Source organism: Mercenaria mercenaria, unplaced genomic scaffold (assembly GCF_021730395.1).
Source record: "Mercenaria mercenaria strain notata unplaced genomic scaffold, MADL_Memer_1 contig_1121, whole genome shotgun sequence".
Lineage (NCBI taxonomy): Eukaryota > Metazoa > Mollusca > Bivalvia > Venerida > Veneridae > Mercenaria > Mercenaria mercenaria.
The window spans coordinates 47073-62262 of record NW_026459097.1 but is presented as its reverse complement, the minus strand read 5'-3'; the positions used below and the strand labels follow the sequence as shown (position 1 = coordinate 62262).

The 15190-nt window shown below is 37.6% G+C and overlaps 1 protein-coding gene across 1 annotated transcript in view; it reads left to right on the top strand.

The window, feature by feature from the left end:
* Window positions 1-1593: 1593 nt before the first annotated feature.
* Window positions 1594-15190, top strand: part of LOC123554911 (DNA polymerase alpha catalytic subunit-like) — a 46781-nt gene continuing 33184 nt past the window's right edge. The window contains 9 exon segments of the mRNA XM_053532340.1: window positions 1594-1701; window positions 2272-2368; window positions 4141-4218; window positions 4602-4723; window positions 5170-5300; window positions 6301-6388; window positions 7122-7245; window positions 8592-8745; window positions 9725-9897. Coding sequence (XP_053388315.1) covers window positions 2299-2368; window positions 4141-4218; window positions 4602-4723; window positions 5170-5300; window positions 6301-6388; window positions 7122-7245; window positions 8592-8745; window positions 9725-9897 — 940 coding nt within the window. The 5' untranslated portion in view covers window positions 1594-1701; window positions 2272-2298.

Here is a 15190-nt window from a genome sequence, read left to right as displayed (position 1 = left end):
AAGAGTTACAATAATGAATTGATCAAATTTTATAATTCAAGGGAAACAAATCTTACATTGTTAAAAAAATAACTGATTTAGGTTACAATTTTTGTAACTTATTTCAGTTACACCCCTGACTGTCTATGCATGTTTGAAGTAATAAAAAAGACATACAGTACATGTTTGCCATGTTTTTGAAAAATTTTAACTCGAAATACTCCAGTCCAGATCAGCATCGTCAAAGTCCAAAAGCATCGGACATGACACTCCTTGCCAAAACGAAATCTAAACTGTTATGCCCGATTTTTTAGGATCCGCACTCGCCAATTACTGCAACTCGGACTGTTGACAATTTGTAAGATGTAATATCGAGTGCTGAAGCCTGAATACACATTTACACACACGCTGATAGCATAATTTAAGCTCCGCCTAATGCAGGTACTTGTGAGATTTTCGCGAGAGGTGTGAAAGCTAATCAAATTATCCGTTACGCTAGAGGTGATTGTATTCAGCCAATTAGCGCTGCGGTTACGTCTTTGACACTGTGTTTGATTGTCAACACAGAAGAGTGCAAAACCAATAATTCCATAAGCGTTTCTCAGTCTGGAAAATCACGATGCAGTACTCGTTTAATAAGCAAGTTTTTTTAAAACAAATGAGGAAAATTCGGTAGCCCAGTCGGGCTTGTACCTGTGGAAAATCGGTAGCCCGAGCTGAAATTTGGTAGCCACGGGCTGTCGGACTACCGTGAATTTCGAACACTGACCTAGTTTATAAAACGTAAGCCTGGGCCCGTTATGTTTTTCCTCGAAAATAAAGGTTGGTATCCGAAAAACCTGGTTTTACGTTTGTAAAACCTAGTGTATCCATCGTTAATCCTAGTTTTTCAGACCGTGAACCTGGGTTCACATAATTATTGGACAGTTGGCGTGCCATAGACTCTCCAGTTGCAGAAGCTTCCCTGGTTCTTTTAATTTTGAACTTGCCTTGTGTAAAGCATCTATACATAGGACTGTTATCCCAATGTTGGTAATTTTTGAAGGAGTGGGGGCTTAAACTTTGGACCTCTGGTTTCTTAGTCAAACAGTGTTACCATTGGACCACTGCATCCGCTCTCGCAGTTTCAGATTCGAGCATTTCAAGTGGTCCGACTACCCAGGATAACCTGTCTGACTGATTGGAAGCTCGTCTGACCGGATGTTATGAAAAATGAACATGTGCATTAGAGAACTGAGTCGCAAAAACACTTTGGCCATAGCAAAAAAAAACAACCCACTCCTTATCATATCAGACATATGGTCAGATGGACGATCCTCGATTTCGGACTTAAGTCATTATATTTTGCCGGACAAGTCAGACTGTCCGACGGGACTGCTCTTAGATGAATAAATGGTCTATAGGCTAACTATTCAATTCCATTTTATATTCATGATGACAGTTTAAAACTAATGATTTTTTAATATTTACATTGAAAATTTATCTATGGCTTTAAATAAATATTTCCAGAGTATTTCAGTATTGTATATATATTTATATTACCTTAAGATTAATGTAAAATTTTGAATATATATCTAAAATACGCTTAAAAGAAACACTTATTTTCCAGTGTCACTGGCACAAGGTCGCTCCAGGAGGGAGAAGAAAGACAAGGGAGGGAAATTGGCAGCACTTGCAAGATTGAAGGAAGTAAAGTCAAAAGGTGGAAAGAACAAGTATGATGTAGGTATAGTGCGGTAGTTACTGCAGTTTTTAGTCACTTTCTCCTGCATTTAATTGATGTAATCACAAAGAAAAAACTTGTTTCCTTTCAAGAAGGATAAATCTAGGATCGTGAAGTGGATACATTGCTATATCTGATTTTGGTCTGCATTATTTCAGTTTATTTTCGTTTAATATAATTTTTGCATGTGATAATAAAATACAGAAGAAATGGTACAGTTTGCATAGTGTTTGATCCACAGTTTATTTTATTACCATACTGACTTCATGGACTAAGGATTGAAAAAGTCAGAATTAATAGCTGTGTATGGTGACACTTTTTCACACAAAGTTACCAACAGTGCAAGTCAGAAACATTAACTTGCTTGCACAGGCTGCCTTGAGAAGTTTTATCTACAAAACTAATTTTAAAAAAGTTTTCCGTTACTACATCCCAGCAGTTTTGCGGACAATAAGTGAAGACTAAAGAGTACTTCTGTTTCTAGCCTTGAGTTTCCCTATTTGGTACCTGGTTTTCATGATTGTTGATCTGTTGGCTGGTTTATTGGACAGCTGGTTATTGTATTGCAGAAAGATGAGGAAGATGATGTTTATGAGATGGTGGATGAAGACGAGTACTCGAAAATTGTCCGTAAGCGTCAGGAAGAAGACTGGATTGTGGATGATGGTAAGGTTATAGACCTTGCAGCAATTTTTTTCCCTTCTTTGTAAAGTACTGGCAGGGTTCTCGCCAGGCTATTATCGCCTGTCGCGTGCGACATGCCTTCAGACTTTGAGTTGTATATTCGACATCTCTTATTTCCCCCGTCATCCCTTAATTGAAGAAGCGTCTTGTCATAAAATCATCCCAGTAAACACCCCGCTTAATCCGATAGTGTATTCGAAAAGCTTCCACGTGCTTACCCGATAGTTTAAGTAAAGCGATGCCAGTTAAGATAGCCGATAAACCAATGACAGCTGCCTATGTGGAACGTGTGATGTAAATTTCATCGTAGCTCCGCCTTTAAATCTTTTGACAGGCGGTATCTTGTGATGTGTACATGAAAGTGACTGTGACCTCCGTGCATTATTTCATCACGAACGGACACTTTGGTAGAACCACCGACCTTCCGTAAGCTAGCTGGATGGCTTCCTCACATGAAGAGTGAGGCTCGAACCCACATTGATGAGGGGCAAGTGATTTGAAGTCAGCGACCTTAACCACTCGGCCACTGAGGCCCCGGTCACAATTTTAGAATCCACCCCCCCCCCCCCCCCCCCCCCCCCCCCCGCCACGCCAAAGGAAATCGGGCATTGATCCAAAATGGAAACCAGCGTTTCCCTGGATGACAGTCTCAGATTGTGTTGTTTTATGTACAACAAACAATGGACATTTTCAAAAACTCAAAAATGGATAAGTTTTCAGCAAATAAACTCCACAGGATATATAAATAGAAGACATAAACTTTAAACAAATAGTTCTGTGTGCAGTGCTAAAATTGTGTTGTTTTATGTACAATAAATAGTAAATGAACATTTTTAGCAACTTAAAATTGATAAACTTTTAATTGTCATTCAGCAAATAAACTCCATAGGATTTTTTATGACCCAATATCTTTATTTGTTCTTGTTGTGCATGTAAATAATGCTTATTAATCACTGAAAATACCACTATGTTTTTCACTCTGAAATGCACCAGAATGCACCAAAACGAGTTGTAGTAACACAAAATTTTCTGGGGTGACCCCCATACCCCCCAGCCGGAGGGGACACCCCTCCCGCACCCACCCCTTTGTTCGTCAAAAAATATCCTTCTGCAACATGCCTTCACAAAATCCTGGTTAGAACCCTGACTGGTAAAAGGATCTTTTCCCAATTTAAAAAGTGATTTTTTTCCCAATTTCCATAAAAAAATCCCCCAAAGACAAAGGAAAACAGTCAAATTCATAAGTTATTTGGAAATTTATTGACTTGTAGGCAAAACAGATCCTTACTTTGCAAATACTAATGATTGCTTGCAATTTTATAAGTATCTGGTGCTTTTATTACTGTTGATTAGAAAAACAGAATGACACATACAGTTTCCAAATTGAGAAAGAATGCAGCGATTTTTCCCAATTCATTCGGTACTGGACCTTTTCTCAGTGACCAAAAAGCTCACTGCCTTGTTCACTTTTTTACTGGTAAAAATAAATTTGGTTGCATATTTTGGATTATGAAAAATTTGTATGAACTTTTAAATGAAGATGAATTGTATAAAAGAAAAAACATTTGATCAAGTGTCAGTATATACTATAAAGTTACTATATTTGAAACGTGTTTGTGCCGTCTGAAAGGTACAATTTAATCTAAACTCTGTGTGTGTGTGTGTCAAAACCTAGTAAAAACATAACAAAAACAAGTCCAGTACATAAATAGTGTGTTGTGCAGATTTTGCTAATGAAGAAATTCTGTTTGTAGATGGAAGTGGCTATGTGGAAGATGGTAGGGAGATATTTGATGAAGAACTGAATGATGACCAGTTTGCTAAACCAGATAGTAAGCATTATTGTTGATTTCTTAAAAGTTACATGTCTTATTTTAATTAGTGAAATAAGTCATTTCACAATATAATTTGCAATTTTGTTTTCTCCTGATTTGCTGTTATAAATATTGAGTTTTAAGAGTTCAAAGACCAGGGCTTTTTCCCCATATAAATATGTGCCTCCGATAATAGGAGGCAGTCCCAAAGCAAAAAAATGTTGTTTTTTTTTTTCCAATTCTGAACTTAGAATTCAAAAAGACCAGAAATTGCACAGAGCTAAAGCCTTTTCACTTGGTCCAAGGATGCTTTTGAAGGTCCAACAGTCTACTTTCCCAGTATCAGAGCAGCATGGGGGTATTAATCACAGTTAGTGATAAGTCTAGTTTTATTTATACAGAGAAAAAGGAAGCAGAAAAGAAGAAAAAGAATCCCAACATTATGAGACCAGGTGCAAAACCAAAACAGAGCATTAAATCCATGTTCATGGCACAAGCAGCTACAGGCAAAAGAAAACCAGAGGTGATTTAAATCATACAGATTTTTTAATTTTCAAGGAAAAAAATTATGTTTAACCTGAACAAAATATTAGTACTCTGCTTGTAAAAGTATTGCAACTTGTCTGACCAAAAACATGTCGTAAAGAGTTAAATGCTCATGTTGTTGTTACAATGTTTTGTATGTTGTTGTTCTGATGTTTTGCAGGAAGTAATGGAAAATGAACAGGTGCGTAAGAAAACTGCTTTGTGAAAAACACTTGAGCGGTAGAAAAAACTGACCCCTTCCATACTGTATTGGAAATATGGTCTGATGCCCCGACCCTCCACTTTGGACCTAGCCAATTTTTGTCGGACATGTCAGATGGGATTTTTGCAATGCCTGTCATTGGTATAATGATGTTAAGATTACACAGGTTGAAGGCTTAAGCTGAATTGGTAATTATAATTGCCATGTAAATTGTTTTACAGAAAGATGTAAGTTTGAAAGGAGATGAACTGCTTGGAGATTTGATGAATGAGCTTCACAGTGGACCATCTGAAATGGGGATACCAAAACCGGTGAAACTTACAAAGAGGCCTTTAGTTCAACAGCCAGCAAGGTATCTACTAAACTAAACTAGAAGTAAAGAACTTTGATCTAGTATTGCATAACACTGGTTTTATGCTTACACTCACAAAATTTAGTGCTTTTCTCTATATGACCATTTTGTGTCGATTCGCTGTAAAACCCAACTCACTCTGTTAAAACACTCCTAGGCTAGAATGACGTCATGTTGACATGCGATGACGTCAATGTTTTTGTTGCGACCAAGAAAGAGCGCTTCTGTATTTTATCTACTGTTTTAGATTAAGGGCATATTAGAATCAAAATAATTTATACCCAAACCATGTTTTAACACTATACACTCGGGCCCTCGTGAAATCATCACGCCCGACGTATAACCAACCATCATGCATACATAGTGTTAAAACACTCCTTTGCTATTAATTATTTCTTAATTGAAAAATGAAATGGAAATGAATGGCTTCCATGTCTTCAACTCTCAGTTTTGACTGCTGTAAATGCACATTTTTGAGGACGTTTTACAGTACTGTAGAACAAATTTATGATTAGAAATTTCTTATATGTGTACTAGCAAAAAATATGAATGCAAAAAGAGAAGTTTTGTTGTAGCTCTATTAAATTTTGTCTCAAAAATGTTACGAAGAAATAAGGACAAGACAGTGTCGTAATTGAAAGTCTTGATTGTGTTTGACAAGTTCTGAGTAATGTATGTAATGATTTTTTAAAACGTTAAACTAAGTCATTTTTAATCAGTTTGTTGACGATGCAGTAGCAGTTGTATTTAATGTGTATTCATACTACTTTATAATCTGTTTTAGCTTTTGGCATTGAATATATTATACTGTTTAACCATAAATATTTGTTGAAGGACTAATTTTTGTGGATTTTCTAGTTGTCAAGTTCCCAGTCTTTTATCTTGGTAAGTGGATAATACACAAATTAATATACTAATAAAACAACCGTTACAGCAAAACCAGGAAATTTTATACCTACAAAATAAAATGTTTGAACAGAATTCAATCTGTTGATTTCAGATCTCCACATATGCCATTCAGTACAGCAAAACCTGTCAGACTGCCACCAAAACCAGCCTCAAGTGGTGAAAACACTTTCAAAGTGAAGGTAACTGTATGTCTTAGCTTATTGAAAAATAAGTGAAAAAATGTTGGATTTGATACTGGAATGGGGGCTTTCTCGGCCAAGTGGTTAAAGTCACTGACATAATCACTTGCCCTCTCAGATATGTTCCAAACCTCACTTTTGTTTAAGAATTTTTCATGTGAGGAAGTCATCCAGTTGGATATATGAAAGGTTGGTGGTTCTACCCAGGTGCCTGCCCATGCTGAAACAGTGCCCTGAGGGACGCCAAGAATCTTCCTCCATCGCCAGAAGCTGGAAAATTGCCATGTGACCAACATTTTTGTCATTGTAACTCTTATCCCTACAAAAGCAAATCTAAATAGTGGTACAGGGGTAAATAGACTGTTAAGTGTATACTGTGAGGCATATAATCGCTAACTCGGCATATGTACAAAAATACTTGTGAAAGTTTGTGTTATCATTATTATAAAAAATCCTATATGTCTCACAGGTTGGCAATATAAAAAATGTTTTACCATGTTAGTCTGTTCCCATTTCAGAAAATCAAAATTTCAACTTGCTGAAAGTATCAAATTTTGTCAAAGTAATACAAGAAAGTAGGGGCGTTACCTGAGCAACGGTTTTCTGATTTCCTTAACATGGTGTGCTAGTCAGAAATACAGGTAACTGTACACTGATCCTAGTTAAGTCATATTGAAAGAACTTTCCTTGCAATATATTCCAAATGAATGCGTTTTTGCTTAAATTGTTACAGGGCTTGCCGAGGCCAGTGATCAAGACGGAGCCGATGGAGGACACTCCACAGATAGAAGAATATGACAGTCAGGCAAGTCCTATGGTAGAAGATGAGAAAGAAAATATAAAAGACACTATGGAAGGTAAAATATTCTCCAAGTCACAGTTGTGGGAAATCATTTATATTCATGGTGAACTAACCTTTCAGAGATTTTGTGGTTGTGTCTGTAAATGAAATTTAGTCCCAACGAAAGGAATTTTTTTTATTTTAACTTGTCTTTAAGCTTTTTAAAAATCTAATCTTTCACGATATAGCCACTTTGGCAAATCCACAAACTTACATGTGAACATTAAATGCTTTCACTGTTCAATTAAGTTCCAATGAACAAGAAATATTCTCATTCATTTTGTAAATTTAGGATTGAAATCCATGAACTCCTTTACCCAAAAAATAGTTGTTCTAAGCAAAACCACAAAAATTTGTGGCAACAAATTTAAAAATATTTCACAGTACAGTCGAGACTGTTTTAAGAGACCGACTTTGGGAAGCAGCGAAAAAGGTCACATATGACAGGGAGTCTCTTAAAACAGTCTCACTTAACAGGATGACGCTGGTTTCATATATTTTTCCAATTAAAGTACATGAATATCAGATACTTATTCATGTATATTGGCCTCTTTTAAGGTATGAGTGGAAAATGATTAAATATTATGTCTTTAACTGCATATTGATAAAATATAAATTTCAAATAATTTGCATCATTCGTATGATGTTGATAAAACAAATTTAAGCTCATGATCTGGCAAGAAAATAAAGGGGAGCAGTAAAGTATAAATGTTCCATTTGAACTATTTACACACTGAGGTTTATGATATTTATATTTTTGTGTACTAATTGTTCATTGACATTTATTTGATTATTGACTGCATCTTTAATCTGTGTTTACTTCGTCGTTTCCTGTTAAATACCGCCATATTTTTGTTTCACCAGGAATAAAGTTAATTCATGCACCGACTCCGAATTCTTCAGCGACTTTATACGCTGGTTTTCCCTAATCGAGCAATTCAAGGCCTTAACATGCTGTTCTAATGTCAAAACAGTTCTTTTTTATGTTTTTCATCAGCCATTTTTTTTTGTAAACAAATAAGTTCTCGTCTCAAACAACTTCACGCGAGATAAAGAACGGTAACTCTGTCGTGTAAAAACTTGCGAGGGAGCGTCTCAAAGTCGCTGAAAACGGTCTAAATATCGATTCGGGAGCCCGATTTCACAGTCGCTTGTCGCGTAAGGCAGGGGGTTGCTTAATTCAGACTCTTTTAATAGTAAATTGCGTCCGGAGCATAAAATAGGGTCGCATATGACAGGGAGTCGCTAAATTCAGGGGGTCGTTAAGGCAGTCTCGACTGTATTTGTAAAAACTGGCGTACACGTCTTTGTATAAAGACTGGTAATTTCAAGTAACTGTGAAAAAAAACACTTTTTTTCCAGATGTCTCGGGAATGGAGTTTCAGGATGACGACTTTGATGAGGAAGTTGCAGATATAAAACCAGTCCAGGTGAAACAGGAACCAGGCGTGATCAAACAAGAACCAGTCATTAAGCAGGAACCAATGACCAATATTAAAGTGAAGTCTGAAAAAATGTAAATATTGAATGACAATTTTTTCTTTGTCTCGGTTACAAACCAGAAAATAAATTTTCAACAACCCTGAAAAATACGTGTTTGTAAAACAAGAGATGATTTATATTGCATAGTTTTAAGTTACCATGTCATGTGAATATATGATTGATGAAAGGTAACTTCATTGACCATTACTCAAGGGCACAACTTGTCTGCACACTTAAGTAGAAAGCGTATGGCATGTGTAACTTGCTATAGTATACGTCCTGTAGAAGTGCAGTTATTTATAAAAAATATATAAAAAATGAAAATCGAGTTCATCTAAAATCATTATGATGGCATTAGCTAGGTGCTTGTTAGTCACAAGATTTCATAATGCTGCTTTTATTACCAGACTTAAAAACTGATGCATTATGAGTAATACAGTATGATAAGACACTTTTTTAGCGAATTGAAGAATATGTACAATTTGCCGGAAGATTTGTAATAGTTGTAAGCAGCTCTCCTGCAGAACATCTTGTTTTCAAAGAATTTGTCGAGTCCAGTGTTCCATGACATTTAATTTCAGTACCTTCTGTGTCATACATGGTCATTAGGGATGTGCTGGTTAATCATGAATGAATGGTCCATGACGTGATCATTGTCGAAAACTTCCGTCGTTGACATCCTTATAATGCCTCAAAAATAAAATCAGTTCCGAAGATATGCTATGGTTTAATAGCTATTTAAATAATGTGTAAAATGATGTCTTACTAGACAGACTTTTGAGTAAGGGAAAATCCTGGGCATAGTATGTTCAGAATTATTATAATTATTTCCTTACATCGAAAAGTTTAGCTTTGTCATCTCAATTCGCCCAAAGTTGATGCATCTCATTTTCATCATGATTAATCAATGACAGGTGTTGTTTTTTTTTTTTACTGAGAAATCAATGCAGAAATTTTGACGTATTCCCAGCACTAATAATCAGGAATTAAGAAATAGTGTGAATATTTTGAAGGTCCATTGAGTCTGTAACTACAGGATGGGACAGTTTCCAGGACAATAGCTCAGCCAGTCAATCAGATGTTCAAGTAGATACCTCTCAGATTCCCATGGTAACCAAAGAAAATGGTGAACAGGTGCTGCGATTTTATTGGTTGGATGCTTATGAGGATCAGTACAAACACCCAGGTTAGTAACTTGTAGAAAAGTTTGTAATCCTACTACTTGAGTTTCTTTGGCAGAATGATATAGGCTGCTATTTGGAATCACTCATCTCTGGGTTAGAATGTGTTCATGCAAGGAAGCTATATCTGACGTATGTAAGAGTGTTTTATTCTAATGCATGCCAATGCCAGAAAGTCTGTTTCTTTGCCCTTATTATGCCCCCACTTCGAAGGAGGGGTATATTGTATTGCAGATGTGGGTCGGTATGTAGACCAATTGGTTTCCGGATGATAACTCAAGAACGCTTGGGCCTAGGATCATGGAAGTTGATAGGGAGGTTGGTCATGACCAGACCAGCAGATGACCCCTAATGATTTTAAGGTCAGTTGGTCAAAGGTCAAGGTCACAGTGACCCGGAACAGTTAAATGGTTTCTGGATGATAACTCTAGAACGCTTGGGCCTAGGATCATGAAACTAGATAAGGAGGTTGATCATGACCAGCAGATGACCCCTATTGATTTTGAGGTCAGTAGGTCAAAGTTAAGGTCACAGTGACCCAGAACAGTACCGTTTCAGCATAATAACTTGAGAACCCTTGGGCCTAGGATCATGAAACTTGATATGAAGGTTGGTCATGACCAGCAGATGACCCCTATTGATTTTTAGGTCAAAGGTCAAGGTCACAGTGACCCGGAACAGTTAAACCGTTTCAGGACGATAACTTGAGAACGTACTTGGGCATAGGATCACTTAACCTAATAGGGAGGTAGATCATGACCCCTATTGATTTTGAGATCAGTAGGTCAAAGGTCAAGGTCACATTGAGGCAGAACAGCAGACTTCAGGAAAGTTGGAAAAAATGGCAGGACATTTGGTCCAGCAATGCCTAAAAATCTGCCGGACCGAAAAAAAATATGCTGGAGTGAAGAAATTGTCAGTGTACTGCATATGTTGCTTTTTTCCATCATACTCAAGCTAGGTGTAATTTTTAGTCTGTTTCTCGTTAAATGTTCGGTCAACCCTCTTTATTTTCATATATTTGTTTCCTTTCACTACAATTGTTGGGCGTTAATTTACGTTTCTTTCCCGGTTATGCCCCGGCATAATAGGTGACGCCATTTTGATATGTTGCCCGAGATGTTGCAGTTCTCTGGGTACGATAAATGCCGGTCAGTCAGACTGCATCCGGATTAAGAAACCGTGGACCGGATCAAAATTTCCCGGTCATGTCCATTGGACCGACATTCCAGAAGTCTGGAACAGTAAAATTTCTTTACCAAATAATTATGTCTCCCCCAGGAGACATATTGTTTTTGCCCTGTCCGTCCGTCCATCCATCCGTCCGTACGTCACACTTTATTTCCGAGCAATAACTGGAAAACCATTTGACCTAGAACCTTCAAACATTATAGGGTTGTAGGGCTGCTGGAGTAGACGACCCCTATTGTTTTTGGGGTCACTCTGTCAAAGGTCAAGGTCACAGGGGCCTGAACATTGAAAACCATTTCCGATCAATAACTAGAGAACCACTTGACCCAGAATGTTGAAACTTCATAGGATGATTGGTCGTGAAGAGTAGATGACCCCTTTTGATTTTGGGGTCACTCCGTCAAAGGTCAAGGTCACGGGCCTGAACATTGAAAACCATTTCCGATCAATAACTAGAGAACCACTTGACCCAGAATGTTGAAACTTCATAGGATGATTGGTCATGAAGAGTAGATGACCCCTATTGATTTTGGGGTCACTCCGTCAAAGGTCAAGGTCACAGGGGCCTGAACATTGAAAACCATTTCCGATCAATAACTGGAGAACCACTTGACCCAGAATGTTGAAACTTCATAGGATGATTGATCATGAAGAGTAGATGACCCCTATCAATTTTGGGGTCACTCCATCAAAGGTCAAGGTCACAGGGGCCTGAACATGGAAAACCATTTCCGATAAATAACTGGAGAACCACTTCACCCAGAATGTTGAAACTTCATAGGATGATTGTACATGCAAAGTAGATGACCCCTATCGATTTTGGGGTCACTCTGTCAAAGGTCAAGGTCACAGGGGCCAGAACATTGAAAACCATTTCTGGTCAGTAACTTGAGAACCACTTGACCCAGAATGTTGAAACTTAATAGGATGATTGGTCATGCAGAGTAGATGACCCCTAACGATTTTGGGGTCACTCTGTGAAAGGTCAAGGCCACAGGGGCCTGAATATTGAAAACCATTTCCGGTCACTAACTTGAGAACCACTTGACCCAGAATGATGAAACTTCATAGGATGATTGGTCATCCAGAGTAGATGACCCCTAACAATTTTGGGGTCACTCTGTTAAAGGTCAAGGCCACAGGGGCCTGAACATGGAAAACCATTTCCAATCAATAACTTGAGAACCTCTCGACCCAGAATGTTGGAACTTCATAGGATGATTGTTCATACAGAGTAAATGACCACTATTGTTTTTGGGGTCACTATGTTAAAGGTCAAGGTCACAGGGGCCTGAACATTGATAACCAGTTCCGATCAATAACTTAAGAACCACTTGACCCAGAATGTTGAAACTTCATAGGATGATTGAACATGCAGATTAGATGACCCCTATTGATTTTGGAGTCAGTCAAGGTCACAGTGGCCTGTTCATGTAAAATCATTTTTTGGAAATAACTTGAGAACCACTTGACCTACAATGTTGAAACTTGATAGGATGATTGGACATGCAGAGTAGATGACCCCTATTTATTTTGAAGTCACTTGATCAAAGGTCAAGGTCACAGGAGCCTGAACAGTGACTTGAGAACCACTAGGCCAAGAGTGTTGAAATTTAGCGGGATGACTGGACATGCCAAGTAGATGATCCCTATTGCAGCCAACCATCAGTGTCTCTTTGACTTTCGCTCCTACCCCTATTGACTTCTTGCCTATAGGACTTTGCATTTGGGGAGACATGCGCTTTTTTACAAAAGCATTTTCTAGTTAGAGAATACTTTGGTTTAAGATTGCATTTGATACAGTGAGTGAGTGAGTTGGGTTTTACGGCGAATCGACACAAAATGGTCATATATTGCCGAGCATTTGATACAGTGGTCATTTATGACTGGAAAATAACCTGTAATTATTTATTTGAGGTCAGTATGTCTAATGTCCATTGCGCAGTGTCCAAATAATTTCTGTTCCTTGTGCAGTTACTGAATGCATCAAGGGGTGCATTTCTTGTTCGATGAGCTCTTGCTATTTAATAGTTGTTCCCATATTGACCGAAGTTGTGTCCGTGTGACTTAAAACTTGTAAAACTGTTAGTGATATGCTACCATTTAGTCCGAATTCTTCTGTCATATTTGCGAGAAAACTGTACTGCTTGACTTGGCCTCAGTTGATATTGAGCAGCTACTCCAGGGCCACAGTTGATGTTGAGACTGATATATGTACAGCTTTTTTTTCCATGAAAAAAAAGACTACCTTTTCTGTTAACTACCATACTATTGATAATTGCTGAGGGTTAAGTAACCCTTGTGAATATAACACCTGAAGTGGCTGCAACATTGGTATTTCTTACTACAGGGTTTTTTGCTCTTCGGTAATGTGAGGAAGCAATCCAGCTGGCTTATGGAAGGTCAGTGGTTCTACCCAGGTGCCCGCTCGTGATGAAATAATGCACGAAGGGGCACCTTGGGTCTTCCTCCACCATCAAAGCTGGAAAGTAGTTATATGGCCTATAATTGTCGGTGTAAATAAATAAATAAATCCCTCTTCTGTAACAGGTTTCTTGCTCCTCAGAAAATTTCTTTGAAATCTTGCAGTTTTCTTCTTATAAGAATTTTTATTTCCCCTTTCCAGAAATACCAAGCTATTCCCCCCTCCGCCTCCTCCATCCCCCATGCCAACCCCCCAAATAACAAGAAATTTGTAGAAAAAACATGTTCTAAACATCATAGTTTTCTCATTGGTCCATTCTTTGAAATCGATTTTAGTGTTTTTAGCTCACCTGAGCAATGCTCAGGCGAGTTTTTCTGATCACTCGATGTCCGGCGTCTGTCTGTCTGTCGTCTGTTCATCAACATTTAGCGTGTGTATGCGATAGAGGCTGTATTTTTAGCTCGACTATTCGAAGAATACTTTAGCTATTCTACTCACCCTGGCGTCGGCATCGGTGTCATACCTTGGTTAAGTTTTTGCATGCAAGTACATACAGCCATCAATTAATGGCATATAGCTTTGAAACTTATTTTTTCTTTTTCTAGGTCAATTACCAACCTCTCTGGGTCAAGTCCCATAACTCTGACATGTATTTTGAGCAAATTATGCCCCCTTTTGGACTTAGAAAATTTTGGTTAAAGTTTTACATGCAAGTTACTATCTCCAAAACTAATGCAGATATTGATTTGAAACTTCACATGTGTCTTCGGGGTTATAAAACTAGTTGATAGCAGCAAGTCCCATAACTCTGACTTTCATTTTGGCCAAATTATGCCCCCTTTTGGACTAAGAAAATTCTGGTTAAAGTTTTGCGTGCAAGTACATACAGCTATTTCTAAAAGGCATATAGATTTGAAACTTATTTTTTCTGTTTCTAGATCAATTACCAACCTCACTGGGTCAAGACCCATAATTCTGACATGTATTTTGAGCAAATTATGCCCCCTTTTAGACTTAGAAAATTTTGGTTAAAGTTTTACATGCAAGTTACTATCTCCAAAACTAATGCAGATATTGATTTGAAACTTCACATGTGTCTTCGGGGTTATAAATCTAGTTGATAGCAGCAAGTCCTATAACTCTGACCTTCATTTTGGCCAAATTATGCCCCCTTTTGGACTTAGAAAATTCTGGTTAAAGTTTTGCGTGCAAGTACATACAGCTATTTCTAAAAGGCATATAGATTTGAAACTTATATTTTCTTTTTCTAGATCAATTACCAACTTCACTGGGTCAAGTCCCATAACTCTGACATGTTTTTTGAGCAAATTATGCCCCTTTTTAGACTTAGAAAATTTTGGTTAAAGTTTTACATGCAAGTTATTATCTCCAAAACTAATGCAGATATTGATTTGAAACTTCACATGTGTCTTCGGGGTTATAAAACTAGTTGATAGCAGCAAGTCCCATAACTCTGACCTTCATTTTGGCCAAATTATGTCCCCTTTTGGACTTAGAAAATTCTAGTTAAAGTTTTGCGTGCAAGTACATACAGCTATTACTAAAAGGCATATAGATTTGAAACTTATTTTTTCTTTTTCTAGATCAATTACCAACCTCACTGAGTCAATACCCATATCTCTGGCATGTATTTTGGGCAAATTATGCCCCCTTTTGGACTT